Below are 13,375 nucleotides of genomic sequence, written 5' to 3'. Positions count from 1 at the left end.
CGGGGGCTGCACAGTTGATGTACAAACTAATCATGCCACCATAGTACATTCAAGTGGAGAGAGCAATGAGGTACTTTCCATTCATGGTAATAGCAGTATTAGATAAACTCACTTTATTCCCACATAAATTGACAAAAAGTGAGGTCTTCATTTTCAGTAAGAGGCAGAAATACAGCAGCAGGACTCCACAGCAAACCATAGCATCGACATGTGGTTCTGCTACACCCTGAGATATTCAGCTATTTAGCTACATCCTTGAAACTTGATCCCCCTTTGGCTACATGGGAAAGGGAGGTTGTTGCATGAAATACAATTACTTCATCACAACTTGAGTATAGAAAAAGGTGGGATAGTGTTGGAGACAAGCATGAAACAGCTCAGGAGGAAGTCTTAGAGCCAGGCTTTGACATCTTCTGCAAATGAGTCACGAAATGCATTCCTTTGAGATATTAGTAGATTTTTCAAAGTCTGGGTTATGTACTCACCAACATGAGAAGGAGAACAATGTCAGGATTGTCACAAGCACATGCTACATGTAATGCAGTCCATAAATCCTCATCCTGCCGATTGACATTCACACCCCTTTCAATTAGAATCTCAGCAGCAAAGATGTTGTCATATCGCGCACACTGTTTGAAAGGAGAATGCACCTTGTTAGCAATCTTAATACCGATCAGCTTTACAATTCTTTTTGCTTTGTCGCCAGTCAAATATATTTAAAGGAAAAATAAGCGTAATCACCCATGGTGTTGCTGCTTTTAAAAAAAACATTCATGTGACATGGGAATTGCCAAGGCATTTGTTCCTCAACTTAAATTGTCATTGAGAAAGTAGTAGAGGGTTTTCTTGAAGTGCAGCAGTGTGTCTAGTATAGATATAACTGAAATGTTGTTTGGAAAGGAGGCGAGATGAAGCCATGGTTTAGGACAAGGGAGTATGTCAGGGCTCAATAACCAGATCTCCAGAGCTGTAGGGGACATCACTGTGCTCAGGTCATGGGCAAACCAAGAACAATATTGCATCCTGCAATTACTGTCGATGGTCCAGGGTGAAGGAACCATTTTGAACTAAATGGAAGTACTATTGTGCAAGGTGGGTATTTTGTGACAACATAAAGGAATGCAAAAAATGTAAGCATGAGTGATTTGGGCATAACTGTCAAACATTTTAAATTCCACAATGCATTGCAACAATTCAGCTGATTTTGCTGAAGTTATGCTGATGTTTTCTAAAGGAATCAAATGGGAGTTTGACCCTCAAAGTCACTTTCATTTTAAATTTTGTACATTTCTTAGTTTGCACAGATATAACAGTCAAAATAAGGTGGGAGAACTTGTACCAAAACTGCCCCGTAAGGGCAATTTTGGACAAAAGTTCAAGGAGATTGAATCTCATGCATCTATGTTCATTGGTATGCTGTGGTTTTGTCAATTTCCTTGCCCAATCTGCAAAATCTCTTAGGTGCATAAAATGTATTATTATAGTTCTGACCTATATAGCAATTGCTTTTAAATCAAGAAAATTTATATCCTCCCTAAAACCTACAATATATTTCCTGTATCTTATGTTGTGATCCAAGCTTTTTAAAAACTGGCTAGGCCATCATTAATTGACCATCTTTAGTTGTCTTTTGCAAGGTGGTGGTAGGCTGTCTTCTTGAATTACTGCAGTCCATGTGCTGTGGGAAGGCCCACAATGCCATTAGGAAGGCAGTTCCAGTATTTTTACCCAGCGACAGTGAAGGAATGGTGATATATTTCAAAGCCATTGTAAGTGTCTCGGAGGAGCATTTGCAGATGGTGGTGTTCCCATGTATCTGCTGCCCTTGTCCTTATAGCTGCTGGTTTTTGTGTGTCTGAAAACTGGTGTCTAAGGAACCTTGGTGACTTTTACATACTGTTGCTACTGAGCATTGATAGTGCAGGGAATGAATGTTTGTGTTAATGATATTTCTGGACAAGTCGAATCCCAGATTGAAATCTTGCTTGACAGGACATATTTAGTTGGTTTTAATAAGATGGTCTTTCATTGAAATAATAGGCAATACTGCAGATTCTAGTTTTACAAAATAAACTTTAGTTTTATTGTTAAAGAAATGAAGATAGAATAAACCAAACCATTTACATGTAAGTGACAAATATAAAGATTTGGAAGTACACAATGAAATACAGTCCCATAATTAGAATGATACTTCTTGACAGTACTCACACTGGATAGATCTACCCTTTCTTTCACACCTGAAGGGCTTAATTTAACTGTGGCTTCAAGTCCACATTGAGAATCTGATGGTCTCTTCCTGGAGCATTTATAAAACTGAGGTTAGACTTTCTCAGCTTCAAATAACCTTTCAAGGTTTCAACTATACACTTTTGGGCTGAAACTTTTAACCTAAATTCCCTACACTGAGGTGACTTCTTCCTTAAAAATCCTAAAACCACTTCCCTTACCTAAAAACAACTATTTTATGCATCCAACTTTATCCAAGACTTCTGAAAACTGCCTCAAACTGAAACTAAAATGCTTTTAGTTCCCCAAATTGGAAAATAAATTCCAGAATGTTGAATCTGAAAGCTTAATGAAAGCTCAAAATTCAAACATCCAAAGGAAACTAAATGAATATATATGAATCATCTACCTTACCTCACACTTTGTACGAATCTTTATTTAACCAGAATCATATGTACTAACGATCGAACCTACACTGCACATTTCCTAAAATGTTCACAGATAATGATTAAACAGCTTCAAACTCAAATTTAGAACACAAGAATATATGGTGTAAATTTGGCTATTTTTGCAAGGTATGAACTTTTGTATTGATTTCTAATTGTTTTTCCTGCTCCTTTACATTTAGAGTAAGTTTTTGCTTAACTTGCCACTTGTCATTTCGAAAAATTTGAGCCTAAATTTCTTATTATTGGGAGATGTATTTCTCCAGATTTGCTAAGTTATTTTTTGTGGAAGGTTAATCAAAGTTTCAGTCAGTCAGGAATGCAAATAAAATGCTACATGTTTGAATGTAATCTGCGGTGGTTTATCTGTAGTTCTTGTGTAATTACACTACTATACAAGAACTGGAGTAGGTTAGATTAGATTACTTACAGTGTGGAAACAGGCCCTTCGGCCCAACAAGTCCACACCGCCCCGCCGAAGCGCAACCCACCCATACCCCTACATTTACCCCTTACCTAACACTACGGGCAATTTAGCATGGCCAATTCACCTGACCCTGCACATCTTTGGACTGTGGGAGGAAACCGGAGCACCCGGAGGAAACCCACGCAGACACGGGGAGAACATGCAAACTCCACACAGTCAGTCGCCTGAGGCGGGAATTGAACCCAGGTCTCTGGCGCTGTGAGGCAGCAGTGCTAACCACTGTGCCACCATGCCGCCCACAAGGATAAGGTTACTTATCCAAAACTCACCCTGCCACACCATTAATCCTCAGAGTCAAAGCTCATATGTACTTCTATTTCTCTTGATACACACATCAAACAAAACCTACCAATCTCGAGGACAGACAATTTCACATTACTATGAACTCTTTGTGAAAATAAAACTTCCTATTGTTCTGTACTCTCCCACACAGAGAAAATAACTTCTCTGGGATAAATATTCAGTCTGAGGTTGGAACCCCAACAGTATTTCCAGGTCTCAACCTTCACTAATGACGCAACATAATCTTCAAAGCTGCAGCCACTATTTGGCTTGGAGGTGAGTTTGCTGATCAATTTCAGGTGAGGTGCACTGGCAGGAGGCAAAAAAGAAGTAATGATTGGATTTGGTTGTGTTTTATTGTTGGTTGGTTGATCATGTGCATTTGTAGACTACATTTGGTGCTGTGTGAATGAGTCATGATTGTGTGTATAATTAAGTATAAAGGAAACAAAGTTCAGGCTACAGTTACATTTAAGCCTTTGTCATAAATATCCTGATGTGTCACCTTTGCATATCTCAGAAGCATAAAACACAACAGGCTTGCCTGTGCAAAAGGATAGAGCAGGGATCAGGAACTATCAGAGGTTGAGTCGATTGCCAACATGAACTGGACTCACTGTTCTCTGGTGCTCACCCTGAGACCCGGAACAAGGCTGTGATAGACAGCAGAGTTGTACTCTTACCCCCATCTGGGAGAAGACTTCCTCTAGGCCAGTTAAGCACTCATGCCTAGAGGTATCATGGAAAATGAAGTCTCACATTCCTTTCAAATGTTCAGAGAACTCTCTCTCCGAGCAAAACTGACTTTCTCTGTTCCAACAATATGCATTTGCATGAACAACTGAGTTTCACTAATAATTTTTATGCATTATTTCCACACAGTCATGAGCACTAACATATCCCCACTGTGTCTGTGATGATGAAGCTTTAATTTATGACAGCCTCTTCATCTTTCCCACACTGGCCATTTGAAAATTAGTATCCTTTGCTACTTATTCACCTATAGGGCTCTACAATGAACTCAAGAAGTAGTTGGCCTGAGTTATATGGATTTCCCGTTCCTTATTCTGCCTTTTCTTTGAAAATCTAAACAGGTCACTGAGGCCTTAGGAGCTGATGATGCCTTCCAAAAACACAAATTTCTCGGTCCACCCCCACCTGAACAAGTTCCTTCAGAGGATTGAAAGTTTTTTCAATGTGGTTAACTGTTTGAATACTCAACAAAGGTTTACATTCAGGGGAACATAAGAGAGGTATATGCAACGACTCATCATAATTTAAATGGCACTGCATTTAATCAAGGTCAAAGTATCTTTCCCAATGTCTAGTGTCCAAAACTAAATGCATTTCTCCTGAAATGTTCTAATTAAGGTTCTGTTCAAATAAAATGGAAGCTCCTTCGTTTTCCCATCCCTTAGAGTTAAAAGCCAACATTTAATTAGTCTTTTTGATTTTCATTTGTCCCTCTCCATTAAATTTTTTAACAATTTGCTGATCGTCTCTTTTGAACTCTTAATTATGAACTCATATTATGTCTCTTTCTCATTGGCATGTACTTTCGCATAATATTCATTCCAGTAGGTGTATTTGCATTTTGTACATGTCTGTTAATTTACAGTGGCTTACATGCATGACACAAGTTCATGTGCTGAATGTTTTAGAGTTGCTTGGCAGTAGAGGTATTGTTAGCAGTTTACCTAAACATTATGGGCCTCTTGTGGAAATGTGAATTCTCACTATTCATAGGATTAATGGTTTGGCAGGGTGAGTTTTGGATAAGCGCTAAAAATGTGTTGCTGGAAAAGCACAGCAGGTCAGGCAGCATCCAAGGAACAGGAGAATCGACGTTTCAGGCATAAGCCAGAGGACAAGTCAGTGGTGACTTGAGGGCTCACTCAATAGTTACCCAACATATATAGTTGGTTTTTACTCCCCTAATGTTTCTTGGACAATTATGAAGCTGAAATGAGTTAGAATCCTCCAAATTTAAGGAACTTTTCCAGAGGGCTCCAGATGTAGAGGAATTACCTGTCAGAAATTTCAATTCCTGGGCAATTCTCTCAGAATGTCATACATCAAGAATTCTGCATGATCCACAAACTCACTGGATAATGGAATATTTGGGCGCAAAAGCTTATCGTTTCATATATATTTGAATGCATGTCTTTTGACATATTGCAATCAGTATCAGCATGCATGGATTATTGGGGTCAAAGATAGAATTGGTGTGATGTTTTGATTAAATCGGTGTTTGCTATATTCATGTGGGAGTCATGAAGTGAGGTAGGATGTCATGTTGAGGTTGTACAGGACATTGGTGAGGCCTCTTCTGGAGTACTGTGTGCATTTATGGTTGCCCTGCTATAGGAAGGACATTATTAAGTTGGAGAGCATTCAGAAAAGACTTGCAGGATGCTGCTGGGAATGGAGAATTTGAGTTATAAAAATAGGCTGGGCCTTTTTTCACTGGAGCATAGGAGGTTCAGTGGGTGACCTTGTAGAGGTTTATAAAATCATGAGGGGCATAGAGAAAAAGAAGAGGGTGGGGGAATTCAGGTGACATGTTTTTAAGGTGAGCAGCGAAAGGTTTGACAAAGGACTTGGACAGGTACATGGATGGAATAGTATGGTGTTGGAAAAGCACAGGAGGTCAGGCAGCATCTGATGAGCAGGGGAATCGAAGTTTCGGACATAAGCTCTTCATCAGGAATGAATTGCTTATGCTCGAAACGTCAACTCTCCTGTTCCTTGGATGCTGCCTTTTCCAGTACCACGATTTTTGACTCTGATCTCCAAGCATCTGCAGTCCTCACATCCTCCCATGGATGGGATGGATATGGAGGGATATGGACCAAACACAGTTAAATGGGACTAGATTAATTGTGAAAACTGGGTGGCATGGGCAGGTTGGGCCAAAGGGCCTGTTTCCATGGTGTAAATCTCTGACTGTATGACATAAAAGGCAACCTATTTTTTAACACACAGAGTGGTTTGTGTGTGAAATGAACTGCCAGAAGAAGTGATGGATGCAGGCAAAGTTGCAACATTTAAAAGACATTTGGATAGATACATAAATAGGAAAGGTTTAGTGCGATATGGGCTAAATGCAGGCAATTGGGACTAGTGTAGTTTGGGAATATGGTTGGCTTGGACTGAAAGGTCTGTGTCACGCTGTATGTCGCTATGACTCATTGTACCAGAGTACTTATTACGAATTGTAAGCCCAATAGTAAATTATCATATAATTACAAATTAGAATCAAATGGCACAACTTGCTTGAGTACATACTTTACATGACGTCCGGAAAGAAAATGATCTATTTATGCTGTTATTGCAACTGATATTGATGTGTTTGGATGTTTCAAATAACAGAAATGAATAGAACGGAATAGAATGAAGACAGTCAGCAACTTACTCAAATCAAGATGGACAGATAAACTTGGATTAGCCTAGAATTTGTATCTTCAATAACATTGTGACAGAAAATGTATCAGTGTTAAGGAGATGCAAGTTATTAAAGGGACTGATCACAAACTAGCACGAAATGCCAGGAGGACGGGGCACGAGTTTGATACAAAAGTAGTAACAATAAGAGGAATATGCCTGTGGTGAAATGTAAAGGAAAAGGTCAGGAAGAGTGAAAGTGGCAAGCTGAAATAAGTGTATCAACCACATACAGACAGAAATTAGTATGAAATGGCAACATCTAGAAAAGAAAAGACAAGGGTCTATTAATAAAAAGGTCCAGGATCTTGGGATTAGTGTTTGAAACGATATTTCCATAGCTCTTTCATAATTGCAGTGTCATTTTAAATTAATAGTATTTGGAAGCCTAGGGAGTGTTTCATGTTCCATCTGTTTCTAATGTCAACCTGACAGCTGTTACTGTTGGCAAGAAAATATTCACGGCAGTGTTACGGAAAAAAAATCTTCTGAAAATAAACCATTCATTTAAGCTTCAATTGTGCGATAGGGGCGTGATATAAGATTGGTGCAAACATCTTCCATCTCATTAAGCTAAACATTAGTGATAGATGAGACATTTTATCTTTCAGTTTCTTACGAGGAATGCATAAAGTCAAAATCAATTATTAGAAAAAGCATCTCATGATCTGCCTAGTGGTATTTCCTTGTGGATTGAACCCCATTTCTTTCTCAATTGAAATATTAGCTCTGGATCTTTATCCTAAGTTCTATAGTATGTGCTTGCTGCATCTACCTTGGTGGTGGGGTCTACTCTCCAAAATGGCAGGATATTTGTTCTGTGAGAGAAGCAGATACTGTGTGGAGTCGCGTCCACAGCCCACAGATCAGAGGCACACATAAGGGTTGCAAGTGGCAAGAAGGCTACTTAAAGAGGCCAATATCGGTTTCTGGGAAGGTACATGATATATAATTATTTAGAAACCTGAAATCTAAGATGAACAGAACCAATAGTAGTTTTAGTTTTGAATTATATTTCTGAATTTTGTTAAAATGGAGAACCAGCATTTAGTTTCATGTTTGAGTTTGATGAGTTATACAGTATAGTCTGACAATTTGTTAACATGCATTTAAATGAGGCTTTAAAAAAAGTTTCTTGAAGTGAATAGTTCAGTGTCTGAGAAAACATGGACGGAAACAGAAAGAAAAATGGGCTTCTACCTAGCAACAAGGTGTCCTATGACACAGCAAGGTAGAGACAGAAACAGGTTCTTTTAAAGAGACAGCCGTTCAGTAGGCTGATGGTAGAGTGTTGGAACTCTCTTTCACAGACAGCAGTGGCTGCTTGATCAGGCGTTAATTTTAAATCTGAGATGGATAAATCTTTGTGATGCAAAGGTATTAAGGGATATGGGGCAAAGGTATTAAGGGATATGGGGCAAAGGTATTAAGGGATATGGGGTAAAAGTACAGGATCTCATTGAATGGCGTAATAGGCTTGAATGGGTGAATGGCCTGCTCCCGTTCCTATGAGTGTGCAGGTTTCTTTCAGAAAGAAGTAGGTCACTCCAAGACAAAAGGTTTACATCAGCTGCAGTAGAGTTCAGCAATATCCAAAAGTGTTCAGGCAGCAGCCTTCAAGGCTTAAAAATTACTAAGAGAAAATCTCCCATAACCGAAGATGTCAGAGAGGAAGAGCCTCTACAAGGTTGTTGAATGCAGGAGTTCAAGATACACGTGTTAAGGAGTAAGTTAGCCATGTTACCAGTTCATATAGGGGTCTCAGAAAGAGACGTTAACTAAAAAGATAGCACCGAGTGAATGCAGACGTTTGTGGCAAAGGAACCACCATAGTATGCTTATTGAACAAAAAAACCTGAAAGTGGAAACAAAATACCATTTACTAAATATCCATCAGCTTAATGTTGAGAGTAAAATGATTGAATCTTTATTTCTGATTCTTGAAATAAAACAATTCTAACTAATCCTTGTACGGTGTAATATAGTTAGTGTTATTTTCCCTTAATGTATAATAAACTGATGTTCTTCTGTTTAAGATATATTGGCACCTTCTTGTGATTATTTGTTCTGATTATGTGATTGACAACCACCACAAACAAATTGCAAAAATAAAACATACAATTTATCAAGTCAGGTTTTGTCCTGAAATCTGACTTATCCTGAATTAGCATCAGCTGGAATAATAAAAAAATGTTCTTTCTGAATGTGTAAAAAAGCTTCCCACTCCACTTGTTTGGCTGAATTATGAACACATTCTCCTTGGCTGTGAAGTCCTCAAGGCTTGAACCCAGAGGCACCAAATGGAGAATTCACCACAAAGGTATACAGGAAAGCCACACACACAGACCAAGTCCTGAAATACGAAAACAACCACCCCAACACTCACAAAAGAAGTTGCATCAAGACACTGTTCAATAGGGCCACAACACACTGCAGTACACCAGAACTGCAAAAAGAGGAAGAAGAACACCTCTACAATGTATTCGCCAAAAACGGATACCCCTGCAATTTCATCAACAGATGCCTAAGGGAAAGACAACGGAATGAGGACATGCCACAACCCAAAGGACTAGCCACGTTACCTTACATCAAGAACATTCTTGAACTGACAGCCAGACTACTACGACCACTAGGACTCATAACAGCACACAAACCAACAGCCACTCTCAGACAAGAACTCACCAGAACAAAGGACCCGATACCCAGCATGAGCAAAACCAATGTAGTGTACAAAATCCCATGCAAGGACTGCACAAAACACTACATAGGACAAACAGGAAGACAGCTAACAATCCGTATCCATGAACACCAACTAGCCATGAAACGACACAACCAGCTATCCTTAGTAGCCACACACGCAGATGACAAGCAACATGAGCTCGACTGGTTCAACACTACTATTATAGGACAAGCCAAACAGAGAACAACCAGGGAATTCCTAGAGGCATGGCACTCATCCACAGATTCTATCAACAAACACATCGACCTGGACCCAATATACCGGCCACTGCAGCGGACAGCTGGAACTGACAACCGGAAGCGGCAGAAACAAACCACTATAAGTGCCGGCGGAAACAACACAGAAGCGCTTCACAGGAGGCTCCCAAGCACTGAGGATGTCACCTAGACAGGGGACGAAACGTCTGCAACACAAATTCCCAGCTCGGCGAACAGAACCACAACAATGAGCACCTGAGCTACAAATCTTCTCACAAACTTTGACTACCTCGAATTCCAGCATCTGCAGCTTTTTTTTTGTCTCTAGACAAATGTAAAGAGGCAGAGAGCTTCAGTGAAGGAATTCCAGAGCTTAGAGCATAGATAGCTGAAGGAATGGTATAGGGATGAAAATTAGGGATACGCAAGGTTGAGGAAATGCAGAGATTTGCAAATTTGTGACAAATGAGAAGAATGCAGAAATGGGAAGGGACAAGGCTATGAAGATATTTGAAAACAAGGCTCCAAAACATTAACATTTCTTAAAAAAGAACAGCATGTTGCAAGATTTTATGCCATTTATAGTAGTCTAATCTGTTCCATTATCCAATCTACTCACTGGGTTGTCTGCCAAAGTTCTTTCCATCCTGCAGGCTCCCTGCCTTCAGTCCTGATGGGCTTTTGCCCAAAATGTCAATTTTTCTACTCCTAGGATGGTGCCTGATCTGCTGTGCTTTTCTAGCACTGCTCTAATCTAGACTCTGATTTCCAGCATCTGCAGTCCTCACTTCTGCCAAAGTTATCTATTTTAACATAATTAACTTATATAGCAAGTGGACTACATTATCCATTACCTATTTGATACACAGCTCTAAAAGTAGATTAAGCTTTTCGTACAGGTTTTAAATTCATGGAGTCCTTCAGAACTTCGACCCAAACTGGTCCATGCCGACCAATATCTCCATCCACTCTAACCCCATATCCTTCTAACCCTTTCCTATCCCTGTATTTTGCCAAATGTCTTTTAAATGTTGATCATGTACCCAAGTGAACCACTTCCACTGGCAGCTCATTCCATATGCGTGCCACCTTTCTGTAAAAAATGTTGCCCCTCAGATTCTCTTTTATTCTTTCCCCTCTAACCTTAAACTAATGTGCTCCAGTCCTTGTTTCCCCAGCCTTGGGAAAAGGATTGAGTGCTTTCAACCTATCCATGCCTCTCATGATCTTATACACCTAAAAGCAACTCCCACCCCCCCCAACTCTCCTATACTCTGAAGAAAAAAGTCCTAGTTTGTCCAACCTCTCACTGTAACTCAGACCATTGAGTCCTGGCAACATCCTTGTAAATTTCTTCTGCACTCTTTCCAGTTTAATAAGATCCTTCCGATAACAAGGTGACCAAAATTGAATGTTATACTCTAAATGCGGTCTCAGCTACATCATGCATAACTGCAGCATAACTTCCCAACTTCTATACTCAGTGCCCTACTGATGAAGGCCAGTGTGCCAAAGTCATTTTCACTGCCTTGCTGACCTGTGACTCCACGTTCAGAGAACTGTGAACCTGAACTCCAAGATCCATCTGTTCCATGACACTCCTGAAGGCCCTACCATTCACCACGAAACTCGTACCTTGATTTGACTTTCCAAAATGCAAGACCTCACACTTATCTATATTAAATTCCATTTGCCATTTCTCAGCCCACTTCCCCAGCTGATCAAGGTCCTGTGTAATTTCTGATTACCTCACTGTCCATGATACCTCCTATTTTAGAGTCATCAGTAAACTTACTAATCATGACTTGGATATTCTCTTTCAAATCAATGATATAGATAGCAAATACTAATGGTCCCAGACGCGAGCCCTGAGGCACTCCACTAGTCACAGGCCTCCAGTCCGACAAGCATCCTTCCACGGTTACCCTTTGCTTCCTACCATCAAGCCAGTTGTGTATCCAATTTGCCATTCCCCCTGGATTCCATGCCATCTAACCTTCCAGAGCAGCCTACCATGTATACCTTATCAAAGGCTTTACTGATGTCCATATAGACTACGTCTACTGCCCTGCCCTTGTCAATCTTCTTGGTCACTTCATCAAAGAACTCCAACTAATTTGTGAGGGTTGATCTCCCACTCAAAGCCTTGCTGACTACTCATAATCAAACCCTGACTTTCCAAATGCATGTATATCTTATCTCAGAATCTTCTCAAGTAGCTTACCTACCACAGATGTTAAGCTCATTGGTCTATAGTTCCCAGGCTTTTCTTTGCAGTCCTTCTTGAATAAGGGCACAACATTCACTACCCTCCAGTCTTCTGGGACCTCACCCATGGCTAACGATGATGCAAAAATATCAGCCAAAGCCCCTGCAATTTCTTCACTAGCCTCTTGCGGTATTCTTGGATATGTCTGGTCAGGATCAGGAGATTTATCCACCTCCACACATTCTAATACATCCAACACCTCCTCTACTGTGATATGGACTGTCCCCAAGATATCACCACTAACTTCCCAAAGTTCCCAAATCTTCATGTCTTTCTCCATGGTAAACATAGAACAAATATTCATTAAGAACCTCGCCCATTTCCTGTGGTTCTACTCATGCATGTCCACTTTGGTCTTTGAGGGACCCTCTTTTCTCTCTAGTTATTCTTCTTCCGTTAATATAAAGTCCCTCTTTGGATTCACCCTAACTCTCTCAGACAAGGCTTTCTTGTACCCCCTTTTCACTCTACCTTTTTCAGTAAACTCCTCTATTCCCTGTATACCTCCCGGGATTCCCTCGATCCCAGCTGCTTGTACCTGAGTTACGCCACGTTCTTTAGGATCAAAGCCTCAATATCACTTGTCATCCACAGTTCTCTATTCCTGCCAACCTTGCCATTCACCCTCACAGGAACATATAGACCTTGAACTCTAGCTATCTCACTTTTAAAGACCATCCACTTGCCGGAGGTCTCTTTACCTGCAAACAAACTACTCCAATCAACTGCTGCAAGCTCCTGTCTAATTCCATCATTTGCCTTGCCCCAATTTAGAACTCAAACTTGTGGGCCAGTTTTGTCCCTCTCCGTAACTATTTTAAAATAATAGAACTATCGTTCCCTGGTTTTTCTTTCCTGTACAAAATTGTGTGCAATTAAATATTTAATTTAGATTCTAAAAGGTGAAACTAGATTAAGTAAGGAAGGCAAATTAATCCTATAGGCCTGGTAAACACTATTAACACAATAAATTTCTCCAATCCAGAGTTTCAGTCACAGGATGTTTAAGGGGGAAATTTATTTGTTCCTTTTAAACAGAAAATCCCGTGGGAGCTGTTGACTGTAATACGCTAAATGTCAGACTGTGAGTCTGAAGTCATAAAATTTATCTTAATTCTTCTGTTTGTAAGTATGTTTGTTCAGTTGTTATGCATCATAATAAAAAGTCTTAGAATTCAAATTTGGTCATGGCATGTTGTAAAAGTGATTTCCATAAATCTAAGATATTTTTTGAGCTCTAACAGGTGTAAAAAGAAAGGATTGTCTAAATATTATGATAATGTT

General features: G+C 39.9%; 1 protein-coding gene across 3 annotated transcripts in view; it reads right to left on the bottom strand.

Moving 5' to 3' along the window:
• myo16 (myosin XVI) overlaps positions 1-13,375 on the bottom strand; it is a 391,172-nt gene that overhangs the window by 307,192 nt on the left and 70,605 nt on the right. For all 3 annotated transcript variants that reach the window (XM_087987876.1, XM_087987875.1, XM_087987877.1), the window contains one exon: positions 486-629. In XM_087987876.1, the coding sequence (XP_087844002.1) occupies positions 486-629 (144 nt within the window). The remainder of the gene's footprint in view (positions 1-485; positions 630-13,375) is intronic.

Source organism: Chiloscyllium plagiosum, unplaced genomic scaffold (assembly GCF_037043375.1).
Source record: "Chiloscyllium plagiosum isolate Xiang-an unplaced genomic scaffold, Cpla_swu_hap1 HiC_scaffold_6, whole genome shotgun sequence".
In the NCBI taxonomy this organism is placed as follows: domain Eukaryota; kingdom Metazoa; phylum Chordata; class Chondrichthyes; order Orectolobiformes; family Hemiscylliidae; genus Chiloscyllium; species Chiloscyllium plagiosum.
This window is presented reverse-complemented; position numbering and strand designations above follow the sequence as displayed.